This window comes from Petromyzon marinus, chromosome 78 (genome assembly GCF_048934315.1).
Source record: "Petromyzon marinus isolate PM22_M1 ecotype Great Lakes invasive population chromosome 78, UKy_Petmar_22M1.pri1.0, whole genome shotgun sequence".
Taxonomy (NCBI): domain Eukaryota; kingdom Metazoa; phylum Chordata; class Hyperoartia; order Petromyzontiformes; family Petromyzontidae; genus Petromyzon; species Petromyzon marinus.
This window is the reverse complement of record NC_133744.1, coordinates 4,028,654-4,046,944: the sequence shown is the minus strand read 5'-3', so window position 1 is coordinate 4,046,944 and position 18,291 is coordinate 4,028,654. Positions and strand designations below refer to the sequence as shown.

The 18,291-nt window shown below is 53.4% G+C and overlaps 1 protein-coding gene across 3 annotated transcripts in view; it reads right to left on the bottom strand.

The window, feature by feature from the left end:
• Positions 1 to 18,291, bottom strand: part of LOC142907374 (uncharacterized) — a 68,150-nt gene that overhangs the window by 42,387 nt on the left and 7,472 nt on the right. For all 3 annotated transcript variants that reach the window (XM_076056853.1, XM_076056852.1, XM_076056851.1), the window contains exons 4-7: positions 18,071 to 18,175; positions 12,930 to 13,103; positions 4,416 to 4,950; positions 3,882 to 3,968 (exon numbers count right to left, since the gene is read on the bottom strand). In XM_076056853.1, coding sequence (XP_075912968.1) covers positions 3,882 to 3,968; positions 4,416 to 4,950; positions 12,930 to 13,103; positions 18,071 to 18,175 — 901 coding nt within the window. The remainder of the gene's footprint in view (positions 1 to 3,881; positions 3,969 to 4,415; positions 4,951 to 12,929; positions 13,104 to 18,070; positions 18,176 to 18,291) is intronic.

Sequence of the window (18,291 nt, the reverse complement as noted above, 5' to 3'; positions counted from 1 at the left end):
AGTCTCAGCAGCAGCGTCTCCAACTCCTCCTCTGACTGAGCAGCTATTACCAAATCATCAGCATACATAACGTGGTTGAGCAATAGGGAGCCATCCCTTGACCGCACCCGGGCATCGATTAGCCTCCCATTATATCTGTACCATATGGAGATTCCCCCGGTACAGCTATTGAAGGCTTCACGAACTACGTGGTCAAAATAGATGTTAAATAATGTGGGAGCCAGAGGACATCCCTGTCGCACCCCAAGGTGTACAGGGAATGGCTCTGACTCCCGGCCACGTAGTTTTACCCGGGCCCGCTCACCATCATGAAGGTCCTTAATGATCGTGAGCAGAGGGTCAGGTACTCCAAAAGCACGAAGAACGACCCAGAGCCCAGGCCTACTGATGGTATCATAGGCCTTGACCAGGTCAATAAAGCAGAGATGTAGGTCTTGTTGGAATTCCCTACACCTCTGCTGTAGCAAACGGACAGAAAATATGGCATCTGTGCAGGACCGCCCTTTCCTGAAACCGCATTGGGGCTCCGCAAGCCTCTCCTCAGCGTGCCTGGCAAGGCGATGCTGAATAATCCTTGCCAGGACCTTTCCCGGCACACTGAGGAGTGAGATGCCCCTGTAGTTGTTACAGTCTGTGCGGTCCCCCTTCTTAAAAAGGAGGACCACCAGGGCATCCTTCCAATCCTGCGGAACCCGTCCAGTGGTCCAGACTGTTGTTATGATGTCATATAGGGCAGTCTGTGCACAAACGCCACCCTCCCTCAGCATTTCGCTTGGGAGATCATCTCTGCCCGCTGCCTTTCCTGGTCTCAGACTCCGGATCGCCTTCAATACTTCCTCAGCAGATGGCACCTCAGCCAGCCACTCACAGGGGGTGACTTCTTCCAATATTTGAGGCACCGCAGCCTCAGCAGGGTCATCCTCACTTTGTGCCACGATGTTTTCCTGGCTGAGGGATTTTCCCTCACCCAGGACCTCACAGAAATGCTCAGCAAATCTGCGAACCTGTTCCTGGGGGTCGGAGATTGGATCACCGTTTTTTCCCCTAATGATGGTAATAGGTGTGGCGCTGCAGGTTACTTTTTTGATGGAGTTAAATAGAGATTTGTGATCACGGGCCACTGAGGCAGACTCCATCTCCTCAGCAACCCGCGACCACCACCCATCCTTGCAGCGCCTCACGGCTCTCCGAACCTCTGAGCGAAGGCTGCGGTAAGCCTCCTCATTCTCTGACGTGGGATTCTGTAGCCGATGACAGTGGGCCTGACGCTTTTTCTCAACCATCCTGAACACCTCCTCTGTCAGCCAGGGTGTCTGGGGAGGTCTGGACCGCGTACCCAAAGCAGCCATTGCAGCTGCATGAGTCACAGTCCTAAACCTCGCCCATTTACCCTCGACATCAGGAGGAGTCGGGGACGATGCCAATCCCAGCCGCAAGCGATGATGAAATTCTCGCTTGCAACTTTCATCAGATAACTGAGACCAGACCACTTTATGTTGGAATGGGGTCCTGGGTGTACACCCACCACCGGAGTGGAAGAATGGCAGGCGCATCTTACAGATGACTAGTCGATGGTCAGAGGGCAGATCAGCTCCACGGTAGGTCCTGGTGTCAAGGACATGGGCTCGCATTCGCTGGTCCGTCACTATGTAGTCCAGCAGATGTTCTTGCTTGGACCTGGCATGCATCCATGATGTTGTGTGGATGCGCCGATGCCGGAACAGCGTGTTGGTAATTACAAGCCCATGGGCTGCACAAAAATCTAGCAGCCTCCTACCGTTGTTATTGAGCTGATCTGGCCCATGCCCTCCAATCACTCCAGACCAGGTGCCAGTATCATGACCAACTCGGGCATTGAAGTCACCCAACATGATGACTCTATCCCGAGGGGCCACTTTAGCCAGCACCTGTGACAGGAGGTCATAGAAGGCATCTGACTCATCGGCTTTGCCTGCATCCCTCCACGGATGTTCATCTTCGGTGGGGGCATAAGTAACCACGACCACCATTCCTCGCCTCCGGTTGATGGGAAGGCGAGCCCAAAGTAGCCTGGGGCTTACAGCTTCCCACACCTCACCGCCACGCTCCCACGCCCCCTTCATTCTTTTGTTCAAAAGAAGACCCACACCCTGTTGTTTGGCAGTCTGCTGCCCCGAGTAGAGGACTGTCCACCCCTCATGATGGCAGGAGCCAGAGCCGGTCCACCGGACCTCCTGAATGCCGCATAGATCCAGGCGGTACCGGTCCAGCTCCCGACAGAGGAGTGGCAGCCTCTCCTCTGCAGTGAGCGTTCGAACATTCCACGTGGCCACCCGTAGTGGCTTTTCGTTGTTTCTGGAGTAGCCCCGAGGGTAGGTATTCAATCTCCTGGCTCCGCCAATTGGGGTTTGGCCAGGAGACGTCATAGACGCCTGGCCCCCCGGGGCCTCCGGCACAAGCTTAGTTGTTACATATTTCAGTTTAATTCGTGGTTTTGTGGTAATTAATTGAAGGTGGAGGGGTTACCAGCCCCTCGCACCCGTCCAGAGCCCCCGTTTAGCCCCTGTGGTGGACACATATGCCATGAGGGGAGGAGCCAATCAAAATTGGATCTCCCCCCACAGCACTGTCCACGACAGAGTTGCCCATCCGGCACCGCGAGGAGGTAGGGGGTTGTTTTGCCGGACCACTGTGTGTGTCACACAGTGACACACACAGTGACACACACACAGTGACACACACACACAGTGTCACACAGTGACACACACACACAGTGACACACACAGTGACACACACACAGTGACACACACACAGTGACACACAGTGACACACACAGTGACACACACACAGTGACACCCACACAGTGACACACACACAGTGACACACAGTGACACACAGTGACACACACAGTGACACACACAGTGACACACACACAGTGACACACACACACAGTGACACACACACACAGTGACACACACACAGTGACACACAGTGACACACACAGTGACACACAAACAGTGACACACACACAGTGACACACACAGTGACACACACACACAGTGACACACACACAGTGACACACACAGTGACACACACACAGTGACACACACACAGTGACACACACACAGTGACACACACACACAGTGACACACACACACAGTGACACACACACAGTGACACACACACACAGTGACACAACACACACACAGTGACACAACACACACAGTGCACACACTCACACAGTGACACACACACACAGGGACACACACACACAGTGACACACACACACAGTGACAACAACACACAGTGACACACACACACACAGTGACACACATACACAGTGACACACACACAGTGACCACATACACAGTGACAAACACACACACAGTGACACACACACACAGTGACACACACACACACACAGACACACACACACAGTGACACACACAGTGACACACACAGTGACACACACAGTGACACACACACAGTGATACACACACACACAGACACACATACAGTTACACATACAGATGGTGGTGGTGGTAATGGTGGTGGTGATGATGGTGGTGATGATGGTGATGATGGTGGTGGTGATGGTGATGATGGTGGTGGTGATGATGATGATGGTGGTGGTGATGATGGTGGTGGTGATGATGGTGATGATGATGATGGTGGTGATGATGGTGGTGATGATGATGGTGATGATGGTGATGATGGTGGTGGTGATGGTGGTGATGGTGGTGATGGTGGTGGTGATGGTGATGATGATGATGGTGGTGGTGATGATGATGGTGATGATGATGATGATGGTGATGATGATGGTGATGATGATGATGGTGATGATGGTGATGGTTGTGATGGTGATGGTGGTGATGATGATGATGGTGGTGGCGATGTTGTACCTGAATCCGTTTCTCCCCCCGAGTCTTCACTCCGATCATAGACAATTGGTGAGATGTTCCTCCTGTGGGACAAATCTCTAGAGTCCGCTGAGACACGGGGAGACACGGGGAGAGAGACACGGGGAGAGAGAGAGAGAGACACGGGGAGAGAGAGACGGGGAGAGAGGCACGGGGAGAGAGAGAGAGACACGGTGAGAGAGAGAGACACGGTGAGAGAGACACGGGGAGAGAGAGACACGGTGAGAGAGACACGGTGAGAGACACGGGGAGAGAGAGAGACACGGGGAGAGAGACACGGGGAGAGAGAGAGACACGGGGAGAGAGACACGGGGAGAGAGACACGGGGAGAGAGACACGGGGAGAGGGACACGGGGAGAGAGACACGGGGAGAGAGACACGATAGTCTAAATGTAACAGGAGGTGACACAGCACAAACCCTTTGCCACTCACCCACCCACTCACCCACCCACCCACCCACTCACCCACTCACCCACCCACCCCCCCACCCACCCACTCACCCACCCACCCACTCACCCGACACAGGACTCAGCGACCGTGACTCCGAGCGGCTGAACGAGTCCGACACGGGCGACTGGCTTGCCTCGCTCCGGGTGTCATAAAGGTTGAGTCCTTCGCCCGGACTTCCACCTCCTCCACCTCCTCCACCTCCTCCTCCACCTCCTCCTCCACCTCCTCCACCACCTCCTCCTCCACCTCCGCCCGCTCCGCCCGCTCCGCCCGCTCCGCCTCCGACGGACGCGCGAGGGGTCGAGTTAGCGGCGACTGCCTCCTCCTCCTCCTCCTCCTCCTCCGCCTCCTCATCCTCCTCCTCCTCCTCCTCCACCTCCTCCTCCTCCTGGGGCGTGAGTAGCAGCACCTCGTCGTCCGAGTTGACGCTGACGCTGCTGCTGCTGCTGCTGGCGCTGCTGCTGATGCTGGTGGCGCTGGTGGTGGCGGTGGTGGTGGTGGGGGTGGTGGCGGTGGGGGTGGTGGTGGGGGTGCTAGCGCTGACGAGGAGGACCCGGCTGTCGCAAAGGTCGCTCCCGTCTCGCGCGGAGAGCTGGGACGCCTGCCGTGACACGGGCACAGTGACACACAGACACAGTGACACACACACACACACAGTGACACACAGTGACACAGTGATACACAGTGACACACACAGTGACACACAGTGACACGCACACGGTGACACACAGTGACACACGCACAGTGACACACAGTGACACACAGTGACACGCACACGGTGACACACAGTGACACACAGTGACACAGTGACACACAGTGACACAGTGACACACAGTGACACAGTGACACACAGTGACACACGGTGACACACACACGGTGACACACACACAGTGATACACAGTGACACACACAGTGACACACAGTGACACAGTGATACACACGGTGACACACACAGTGATACACAGTGATACACACAGACACACACACACAGTGACACACACAGTGATACACACACACAGTGACACAGTGATACACACACAGTGACACACACAGTGATACACACAGTGACACACACACAGTGACACACACAGTGACACACACAGTGACACACACACAGTGACACACGGTGACACACACACAGTGATACACACACAGTGATACACACAGTGACACACACAGTGACACACACACAGTGATACACAGTGACACACAGTGACACACACACGGTGATACACAGTGATACACACAGTGATACACACACAGTGACACACACAGTGATACACACAGTGACACAGTGATACACACAGTGACACAGTGACACAGTGATACACACAGTGACACAGTGATACACAGTTACACAGTGATACAGTGATACACACAGATACACAGTGACACACAGTGATACACACAGTGATACACACACAGTGACACACACAGTGATACACACAGTGACACACAGTGACACAGTGATACACACAGTGACACAGTGACACACAGTGATACACAGTGATACAGTGATACACACAGATACACAGTGATACACAGTGATACACAGTGACACAGTGATACACAGTGACACACAGTGATACACACAGTGATACACACAGACACACAGTGATACACAGTGACACACAGTGATACACAGTGACACACAGTGATACACAGTGACACACAGTGATACACAGTGACACACAGTGATACAGTGACACACAGTGACACAATGATACACAGTGACACACAGTGATACACAGTGACACACAGTGATACACACAGACACACAGTGATACACACAGATACACAGTGACACACAGTGATACACTGATACACAGTGACACAGTGATACACAGTGACACACAGTGACACAGTGATACACAGTGACACACAGTGATACACAGTGACACAGTGATACAGTGATACACACAGATACACAGTGACACACAGTGATACACAGTGATACACAGTGACACAGTGATACACAGTGACACACAGTGATACACACAGACACACAGTGATACACAGTGACACACAGTGATACACACAGACACACAGTGATACACAGTGATAAACAGTGACACACAGTGATACACAGTGACACACAGTGATACACAGTGACACACAGTGACACAATGATACACAGTGACACACAGTGATACACAGTGACACACAGTGATACACACAGACACACAGTGATACACACAGATACACAGTGACACACAGTGATACACTGATACACAGTGACACAGTGATACACAGTGACACACAGTGATACACACAGACACACAGTGATACACAGTGACACACAGTGATACACAGTGACACACAGTGACACAGTGATACACAGTGATACACAGTGACACACACACACACAGTGATACACACAGTGACACACACACACAGTGATACACACAGTGACACACACACACAGTGATACACACAGTGACACACACACACACACAGTGACACACACACAGTGACACACACACAGTGACACACAAACACAGTGACACACACACAGTGACACACACACGCAGTGACACCCGCAGTGACACGCAGACAGTGACACACACACACAGTGACACACACACACACAGTGACACACACACACAGTGACACACACACACACAGTGACACACACACACACAGTGACACACACACACAGTGACACACACACAGTGACACACACACACAGTGACACACACACAGTGACACACACACACACAGTGACACACACACAGTGACACACACACAGTGACACATACAGTGATACACACACAGTGACACACAGTGACACACACACACACAGTGACACACACACACACAGTGACACACACACACAGTGACACACACACACACAGTGACACACACACACACAGTGACACACACACAGTGATACACACACACAGTGACACACACACACAGTGACACACACACACAGTGACACACACAGTGACACATACACACAGTGACACACACACACAGTGACACACAGTCAGTACACACTGCTGTAATCACACCAGGTACCACCACAGTCAGTATACACGGCTGTAGTAATAGCAGGTACCACCACAGTCAGTATACACTGCTGTAGTGATAGCTGGTACCACCACAGTCAGTATACACTGCTGTAGTGATAGCAGGTACCACCACAGTCAGTATACACGGCTGTAGTGACAGCTGGTACCACCACAGTCAGTACACACTGCTGTAGTGATAGCAGGTACCACCACGGTCAGTACACACTGCTGTAATCACAGCAGGTACCACCACAGTCAGTACACACTACTGTAGTCATAGCAGGTACCACCACAGTCAGTACACACTGCTGTAGTGATAGCAGGTACCACCACAGTCAGTATACACTGCTGTAGTGATAGCAGGTACCACCAGTCAGTACACACTGCTGTAGTGACAGCAGGCATCACCACAGTCAGTATACACTGCTGTAATCACACCAGGTACCACCATAGTCAGTATTCACTGTTGTAGTGATAGCAGGTACCACCACAGTCAGTATACACTGCTGTAGTGACAGCAGGTATCACCACAGTCAGTATACACTGCTGTAGTGATAGCAGGTACCACCACAGTCAGTATACACTGCTGTAGTGACAGCAGGTACCACCACAGTCAGTATACACTGCTGTAATCACACCAGGCATCACCAGTCAGTACACACTGCTGTAGTGACAGCAGGTACCACCACAGTCAGTACACACTGCTGTAATCACAGCAGGTACCACCACAGTCAGTATACACTGCTGTAGTGATAGCAGGCATCACCACAGTCAGTACACACTGCTGTAGTGACAGCAGGTATCACCACAGTCAGTACACACTGCTGTAATCACAGCAGGTACCACCACAGTCAGTACACACTGCTGTAGTGATAGCAGGTACCACCACAGTCAGTACACACTGCTGTAATCACAGCAGGTACCACCACAGTCAGTATACACTGCTGTAGTGATAGCAGGTACCACCACAGTCAGTACACACTGCTGTAATCACAGCAGGTACCACCACAGTCAGTACACACTGCTGTAGTGATAGCAGGTATCACCACAGTCAGTACCCACTGCTGTAGTGACAGCAGGTACCACCACAGTCAGTATACACTGCTGTAGTGATAGCAGGCACCACCACAGTCAGTACACACTGCTGTAGTGACAGCAGGTACCACTACAGTCAGTATACACTGCTGTAGTGACAGCAGGTACCACCACAGTCAGTATACACTGCTGTACTGATAGCAGGCATCACCATAGTCAGTACACACTGCTGTAATCACAGCAGGTACCACTACAGTCAGTACACACTGCTGTAGTGACAGCAGGTACCACCACAGTCAGTATACACTGCTGTAGTGATAGCAGGTACCACCACAGTCAGTATACACTGCTGTAATCACAGCAGGTACCACCAGTCAGTATGTACTACTGTAGTGATAGCAGGTACAACCACAGTCAGTATACACTGCTGTAGTGATAGCAGGCATCACCAGTCAGTATACACTGCTGTAGTCACAGCAGGTACCACCACGGTCAGTATACACTGCTGTAGTGATAGCAGGTATCACCACAGTCAGTACACACTGCTGTAATCACACCAGGTACCACCACAGTCAGTACACACTGCTGTAATCACACCAGGCATCACCACAGTCAGTACACACTGCTGTAGTGATAGCAGGTACCACCACAGTCAGTACACACTGCTGTAATCACAGCAGGTACCACCACAGTCAGTATACACTGCTGTAGTGATAGCAGGTACCACCACAGTCAGTATACACTGCTGTAGTGATAGCAGGTACCACCGCAGTCAGTATACACTGCTGTAGTGATAGCAGGTACAACCACAGTCAGTACACACTGCTGTAGTGACAGCAGGTACCACCACAGTCAGTACACACTGCTGTAATCACACCAGGCATCACCACAGTCAGTACACACTGCTGTAATCACACCAGGTACCACCACAGTCAGTACACACTGCTGTAATCACACCAGGTACCACCACAGTCAGTATACACTAGTGTAGTGACAGCAGCTACCACCACAGTCAGTATACACTGCTGTAATCACACCAGGCATCACCACAGTCAGTATACACTGCTGTAGTGATAGCAGGTACCACCACAGTCAGTACACACTGCTGTAATCACAGCAGGCATCACCACAATCAGTATACACTGCTGTAGTGATAGCAGGTACCACCACAGTCAGTATACACTGCTGTAATCACATCAGGTATCACCACAGTCAGTATACACTACTGTAGTGACAGCAGCTACCACCACAGTCAGTATACACTGCTGTAGTGATAGCAGGTACCACCACAGTCAGTACACAGTGCTGTAATCACACCAGGCATCACCACAGTCAGTATACACTACTGTAGTGACAGCAGCTACCACCACAGTCAGTATACACTGCTGTAGTGATAGCAGGTACCACCACAGTCAGTACACACTGCTGTAGTCATAGCAGGTACCACCAGTCAGTATACACTGCTGTAATCACAGCAGGTACCACCACAGTCAGTATACACTGCTGTAATCACAGCAGGTATCACCACAGTCAGTACACACTGCTGTAGTGATAGCAGGTACCACCACGGTCAGTATACACTGCTGTAATCACAGCAGGTACCACCACAGTCAGTATACACTGCTGTAGTGATAGCAGGTACCACCACAGTCAGTATACACTGCTGTAATCACACCAGGCATCACCACAGTCAGTACACACTGCTGTAATCACAGCACGTACCACCACAGTCAGTATACACTGCTGTAGTGATAGCAGGTACCACCACAGTCAGTATACACTGCTGTAGTGATAGAAGCTACCACCACAGTCAGTATACACTGCTGTAATCACAGCAGGTACCACCACGGTCAGTACACACTGCTGTAGTGATAGCAGGTACCACCACAGTCAGTATACACTGCTGTAATCACAGCAGGTGCCACCATAGTCAGTATACACTGCTGTAATCACAGCAGGTACCACCACAGTCAGTACTCACTGCTGTAGTGATAGCAGGTACCACCACAGTCAGTATACACTGCTGTAATCACACCAGGCATCACCACAGTCAGTATACACTGCTGTAGTGATAGCAGGTACCACCACAGTCAGTACACACTGCTGTAATCACAGCAGGTACCACCACAGTCAGTATACACTGCTGTAGTGACAGCAGGTACCACCACAGTCAGTACACACTGCTGTAGTGACAGCAGGTACCACCACAGTCAGTACACACTGCTGTAGTGACAGCAGGTACCACCACAGTCAGTACACACTGCTGTAATCACAGCAGGTACCACCACAGTCAGTACACACTGCTGTAGTGATAGCAGGTACCACCACAGTCAGTATGCACTGCTGTAATCACAGCAGGTACCACCACAGTCAGTACACACTGCTGTAGTGATAGCAGGTACCACCACAGTCAGTATACACTACTGTAATCACACCAGGCATCACCAGTCAGTACACACTGCTGTAGTGATAGCAGGCATCACCACAGTCAGTACACACTGCTGTAATCACACCAGGCATCACCACAGTCAGTACACACTGCTGTAGTGACAGCAGGTACCACCACAGTCAGTACACACTGCTGTAGTGATAGCAGGTATCACCACGGTCAGTATACACTGCTGTAATCACAGCAGGTACCACCACCACGGTCAGTATACACTGCTGTAATCACACCAGGTACCACCACGGTCAGTACACACTGCTGTAATCACACCAGGCACCACCACAGTCAGTATACACTGCTGTAATCACAGCAGGTACCACCACAGTCAGTATACACTGCTGTAATCACACCAGGCTTCACCACAGTCAGTATACACTACTGTAATCACAGCAGGCACCACCACGGTCAGTAAACACTGCTGTAATCACAGCAGGTACCACCACAGTCAGTATACACTGCTATAATCACACCAGGCTTCACCACAGTCAGTATACACTGCTGTAATCACAGCAGGTACCACCACCACGGTCAGTACTCACTGCTGTAATCACAGCAGGTACCACCACAGTCAGTACACACTGCTGTAATCACACCAGGCATCACCACAGTCAGTACACACTGCTGTAATCACAGCAGGTACCACCACAGTCAGTATACACTGCTGTAGTGACAGCAGGTTCCACCACAGTCAGTATACACTGCTGTAATCATAGCAGGCATCACCACAGTCAGTATACACTGCTGTAGTGATAGCAGGTACCACCACAGTCAGTATACACTGCTGTAATCACAGCAGACATCACCACAGTCAGTATACACTACTGTAGTAACAGCAGGTACCACCACAGTCAGTATACACTGCTGTAATCACAGCAGCTACCACCAGTCAGTATGTACTGCTGTAGTGATAGCAGGTACCACCACAGTCAGTACACACTGCTGTAATCACACCAGGTACCACCACAGTCAGTATACATTGCTGTAATCACAGCAAGTACCACCACGGTCAGTACTCACTGCTGTAATCACACCAGGCATCACCACAGTCAGTATACACTGCTGTAATCACACCAGGTACCACCATGGTCAGTATACACTGCTGTAATCACACTAGGTACCACCATGGTCAGTATACACTGCTGTAATCACACCAGGCTTCACCACAGTCAGTATACACTGCTGTAATCACAGCAGGTACCACCACAGTCAGTATACACTGCTGTAGTGACAGCAGGTACCACCACAGTCAGTATACACTGCTGTAATCACAGCAGGTACCACCACAGTCAGTATACACTGCTGTAGTGATAGCAGGCATCACCACAGTCAGTACACACTGCTGTAATCACACCAGGTACCACCACAGTCAGTACACACTGCTGTAATCACAGCAGGTACCACCACAGTCAGTATACACTGCTGTAGTGATAGCAGGTACCACCACAGTCAGTACACACTGCTGTAATCACAGCAGGTACCACCACGGTCAGTACACACTGCTGTAATCACACCAGGCATCACCATAGTCAGTATACACTGCTGTAGTGATAGCAGGTACCACCACAGTCAGTACACACTGCTGTAATCACAGCAGGTACCACCACAGTCAGTATACACTGCTGTAGTGATAGCAGGCATCACCACAGTCAGTACACACTGCTGTAATCACACCAGGTACCACCACAGTCAGTACACACTGCTGTAATCACACCAGGCACCACCACAGTCAGTATACACTGCTGTAATCACACCAGGCATCACCACGGTCAGTATACACTACTGTAATCACAGCAGGCACCACCACGGTCAGTAAACACTGCTGTAATCACAGCAGGTACCACCACAGTCAGTATACACTGCTGTAATCACACCAGGCACCACCACAGTCAGTATACACTGCTGTAATCACACCAGGCTTCACCACAGTCAGTATACACTGCTGTTACATTTCTAAGAGTAGTTTTTTTGAAACATTTTCAAGAGCTAGCGCTGCTTTCCGCTCGTGCACAATAAAATTGAAAGACAAATCAGCGAGCGGGAGCAAGCGGGCGGCAAGGGTGGAAACGAGAGCGGAATTTTCCGCACGTCGATGGTGAAGGAGGAGACGAGAATTCCCTCCTCGTCCTCCGCCTCGTCGTGGTGGTGGTGGTGGTGGTGGTGAGACGAGGAGGCGGTGGTGGAGGTGGTGGTGGTGGTGGTGGAGGTGGTGAGGGTCTGCGCGGAGCAGCGAGACTCTCTACTCACTCGCAACACGCAACCCTACACACACACAGACACACACAGACACACACACACACAGACACACACAGACACACACAGACACACACACAGACACACACAGATACACACACACAGACACACACACAGACACACACACACAGACACACACACAGACACACATACACACAGACGCATATACACACACACAGACACACACACACAGACACAGACACACACACACACACAGACACACACAGACACACACACACACAGACACACACAGACACACAGACATACACACACACAGTACACACATACACAGACACACACACAGACACACATACACACAGACACACACACACACACAGACACACACACACACAGACACACAGACACACACAGACAGGTACACACACACAGACACACACGGGGGGGGAGGGAGATGGGGGGAGAGACAGACAGACACAAAATATTTAGCTAAGACAGGAGGCCCACCCCTCAACCCACGTGTCTCTCTCTTGCCGTATCTGTCTCCCCGTGTCTCTCTCTCTCCGTGTCCCTCTCTCCCCGTGTCTCTCTCTCCATGTCTCCCCGTGTCTCTCTCTCTCTCTCTCGGTGTCTCTCTCTCCCCGTGTCTCTCTCTCCCCGTTTCTCTCTCTCTCCCCGTGTCTCTCTCCCCGTGTCTGTCTCTCTCCCCGTGTCTCTCTCTCACCGTGTCTCTCTCCCCGTGTCTCTCTCCCCGTGTCTCTCTCCCCGTGTCTCTCTCCCCGTGTCTCTCTTCCCGTGTCTCTCTCTCCGTGTCTCTATCTCGCCGTGTCTCTCTCTCCCCATGTCTCTCTCTCCGTGTCTCTGTCTCCGTGTCTCTCTCCCCGTGTCTCTCTCTCTCCGTGTCTCTCTCTCTCTCCCCGTGTCTCTCTCTCCCCGTGTCTCTCTCTCCCCGTTTCACCCGTGTCCCCGTGTCTCTCTCTCCCCGTGTCTCTATCTCGCCGTGTCTCTCTCTCCGTGTCTCTGTCTCCGTGTCTCTCTCCCCGTGTCTCTCTCTCTCCCCGTGTCTCTCTCTCCCCGTGTCTCTCTCTCCCCGTGTCTCTCTCTCCCCGTTTCACCCGTGTCCCCGTGTCTCTCTCTCCCCGTGTCTCTCTCTCCCCGTCTCACCCGTGTCCCCGTGTCTCTCTCTCCCCGTGTCTCTCTCCCCGTGTCTCTCTCCCCGTGTCTCTCTCTCCCTGTGTCTCTCTCTCTCCCTGTGTCTCTCTCTCTCTCCCTGTGTCTCTCTCTCCCCGTGTCTCTCTCCCCGTGTCTCTCTCTCCCCGTGTCTCTCTCCCCCCGTGTCTCTCTCCCCGTGTCTCTCTCTCTCCTCGTGTCTCTCTCTCTCTCCCCGTGTCTCTCTCCCCCCGTGTCTCTCTCCCCGTGTCTCTCTCTCCTCGTGTCTCTCTCTCTCTCCCCGTGTCTCTCTCTCCCCGTGTCTCTTTCTCCCCGTGTCTCTCTCTCCGTGTCTCCCCGTGTCTCTCTCTCCCCGTGTCTCTCTCTCTCTCCGTGTCTCTGTCTCCGTGTCTCTCTCTCTCTCTCCGTGTCTCTCTCTCTGCGTGTCTCTCTCTCTCTCTCTCCGTGTCTCTCACTCTGCGTGTCTCTCTCTCCCCGTGTCTCTCTCTCACCCCGTGTCTCTCTCTCTCCCCGTGTCTCTCTCTCTCCCCGTGTCTCTCTCTCCCCGTGTCTCTCTCTCTCCCCGTGTCTCTCTCTCTCCCCGTGTCTCTCTCTCACCGTGTCTCTCTCCCCGTGTCTCTCTCCCCGTGTCTCTCTCCCCGTGTCTCTCTTCCCGTGTCTCTCTCCCCATGTCTCTCTCTCCGTGTCTCTATCTCCCCGTGTCTCTCTCTCCCCGTGTCTCTCTCTCCGTGTCTCTGTCTCCGTGTCTCTCTCTCTCCGTGTCTCTCTCTCTCTCCCCGTGTCCCTCTCTCACCGTGTCTCTCTCTCCCCGTGTCTCTCTCTCCCCGTCTCACCCGTGTCCCCGTGTCTCTCTCTCCCCGTGTCTCTGTCTCCGTGTCTCTCTCCCCGTGTCTCTCTCCCCGTGTCTCTCTCTCCCTGTGTCTCTCTCTCTCCCTGTGTCTCTCTCCCCGTGTCTCTCTCTCTCTCTCTCCGTGTCTCTCTCTCCGTGTCTCTCTCTCCCCGTGTCTCTCTCTCCCCGTGTCTCTCTCTCCCCGTGTCTCTGTCTCCGTGTCTCTCTCTCCCCGTGTCTCTCTCTCCCCCGTGTCTCTCTCTCTCCCCGTGTCTCTCTCTCCCCGTGTCTCTTTCTCCCCGTGTCTCTCTCTCCGTGTCTCCCCGTGTCTCTCTCTCCCCGTGTCTCTCTCTCTCTCCGTGTCTCTGTCTCCGTGTCTCTCTCTCTCTCTCTCCGTGTCTCTCTCTCTGCGTGTCTCTCTCTCTCTCCCTCCGTGTCTCTCACTCTGCGTGTCTCTCTCTCCCCGTGTCTCTCTCTCACCCCGTGTCTCTCTCTCTCCCCGTGTCTCTCTCTCTCCCCGTGTCTCTCTCTCCCCGTGTCTCTCTCTCTCCCCGTGTCTCTCTCTCTCCCCGTGTCTCTCTCTCCCCGTGTCTCTCTCCCCGTGTCTCTCTCCGTGTCTCTATCTCCCCGTGTCTCTCTCTCCCCGTGTCTCTCTCTCCCCGTGTCTCTCTCTCCGTGTCTCTGTCTCCATGTCTCTCTCCCCGTGTCTCTCTCTCTCCGTGTCTCTCTCTCTCCCCGTGTCCCTCTCTCACCGTGTCTCTCTCTCCCCGTGTCTCTCTCTCCCCGTCTCACCCGTGTCCCCATGTCTCTTTCTCCCCGTGTCTCTGTCTCCGTGTCTCTCTCCCCGTGTCTCTCTCTCCCTGTGTCTCTCTCTCTCCCTGTGTCTCTCTCTCCCCGTGTCTCTCTCTCTCTCTCTCCTCGTGTCTCTCTCTCTCCCCGTGTCTCTCTCTCTCTCTCCCCGTGTCTCTCTCTCTCCCCGTGTCTCTCTCTCCTCGTGTCCCTCACTCTCTCCCCGTGTCTCTCTCTCTCCGTGTCTCTTTCTCCCCGTGTCTCTCTCTCCGTGTCTCCCCGTGTCTCTCTCCCCGTGTCTCTCTCCCCGTGTCTCTCTCTCCGTGTCTCCGCGTGTCTCTCTATCCCCGTGTCTCTCTCTCTCTCCGTGTCTCTCTCTCCGTGTCTCTCTCTCCCCGTGTCTCTCTCTCTCACCCCGTGTCTCTCTCTCTCCCGGTGTCTCTCTCTCCGTGTCTCTCTCTCCCCGTGTCTCTCTCTCCCCGTGTCTCTCTCTCCCCGTGTCTCTCTCCCCGTGTCTCTCTCTCCCCGTGTCTCTCTCTCTCCGTGTCTCTCTCTCTCCGTGTCTCCCCGTGTCTCTCTCTCTCTCTCTCCGTGTCTCTGTCTCAGTGTCTCTCTCCCCGTGTCTCTCTCTCCCCGTGTCTCTCCCTCCCCGTGTCTCTCCCTCCCCGTTTCTCTCCCTCCCCGTGTCTCTCTCTCCGTATCTCACCCGTGTCCCCGTGTCTCTCTCTCTCCCCATGTCTCTCTCTCTCCCCGTGTCTCTCTCTCCCCGTGTCTCTCTCTCCGTGTCTCTCCCTCCATGTCTCACCCGTATCCCCGTGTGTCTCTCTCCCCATGTCTCTCTCTCTCCCCGTGTCTCTCTCCCCGTGTCTCTCTCCCCATGTCTCTCTCCCCGTGTCTCTCTCTCCCCGTGTCTCTCTCTCCCCGTGTCTCTCTCTCCCCGTGTCTCTCTCTCTCCCCGTGTCTCTCTCTCCCCGTGTCTCTCTCTCTCCGTGTCTCTCTCTCCCCGTGTCTCTCTCTCTCTCTCCGTGTCTCTCTCTCCCCGTGTCTCTCTCTCCGTGTCTCCCCGTGTCTCTCTCTCTCTCCGTGTCTGTCTCCGTGTCTCTCTCTCCCCGTGTCTCTCTCTCTCCCCGTGTCTCTCTCTCTCCCCGTGTCTCTCTCTCTCCCCGTGTCTCTCTCCCCGTGTCTCTCTCCCCGTGTCTCTCTCTCCCCGTGTCTCTCTCTCCCCGTGTCTCTCTCTCCCTGTGTCTCTCTCTCTCCCCGTGTCTCTCTCTCCCCGTGTCTCTCTCTCTCCGTGTCTCTCTCTCCCCGTGTCTCTCTCTCTCTCTCTCCGTGTCTCTCTCTCCCCGTGTCTCTTTCTCCGTGTCTCCCCGTGTCTCTCTCTCTCCGTGTCTCTGTCTCCGTGTCTCTCTCTCCCCGTGTCTCTCTCTCTCCCCGTGTCTCTCTCTCTCCCCGTGTCTCTCTCTCTCCCCGTGTCTCTCTCTCCCCGTGTCTCTCTCTCCCCGTGTCTCTCTCTCCCCGTGTCTCTCTCTCTCCCCGTGTCTCTCTCTCTCCCCGTGTCTCTCTCTCTCCCCGTGTCTCTCTCTCCCCGTGTCTCTCTCTCCCCGTGTCTCTCTCTCTCTCCGTGTCTCTCTCTCCCCGTGTCTCTCTCTCCCCGTGTCTCTCTCTCCGTGTCTCTCCCTCCGTGTCTCACCCGTGTCTCTCTCTCCCCATGTCTCTCTCTCTCCCCGTGTCTCTCTCTCTCCCCGTGTCTCTCTCTCCCCGTGTCTGTCTCTCTCCCCGTGTCTCTCTCTCCCCGTGTCTCTCTCTCCCCGTGTCTCTCTCCCCGTGTCTCTCTCCCCGTGTCACTCTCTCTCCCCGTGTCTCTCTCTCTCTCCGTGTCTCTCTCTCTCCCCGTGTCTCTCTCTTCGTGTCTCTCTCCCCGTGTCTCTCTCTCCCCGTGTCTCTCTCTCTCCCCGTGTCTCTCTCTCTCCCCGTGTCTCTATCTCTCCCCGTGTCTCTCTCTGTCTCTCCGTGTCTCTCTCCCCGTGTCTCTCTCTCTCTGCGTGTCTCTCTCTCCCCGTGTGTCTCTCTCTTCGTGTCTCTGTCTCCGTGTCTCTCTCTCTCCCCGTGTCTCTCTCCCCGTGTCTCTCTCTCTCCCCGTGTCTCTCTCCCCGTGTCTCTCTCTCTCCCCGTGTCTCTCTCTCTGCGTGTCTCTCTCTCTCCCCGTGTCTCTCAACTCCCCGTGTCTCACCCGTGTCCCCGTGTCTCCTCGTGAGCGGTGTCTCAGAGTCTCCGTGTCTCTCTCTCTCCGTGTCTCTCTCTCCGTGTCTCTATTCCGACCGTCGCTCACTCCTCCCTGGACAAACAAAAAGAGACACAGACAAAGGTCCCCCGTGTAGCCTTAACATACTGTAGGGGCAAGTGCTGTCGCACACAGAGACAAAGCTAACCCAGGTACACTATCATACTGTA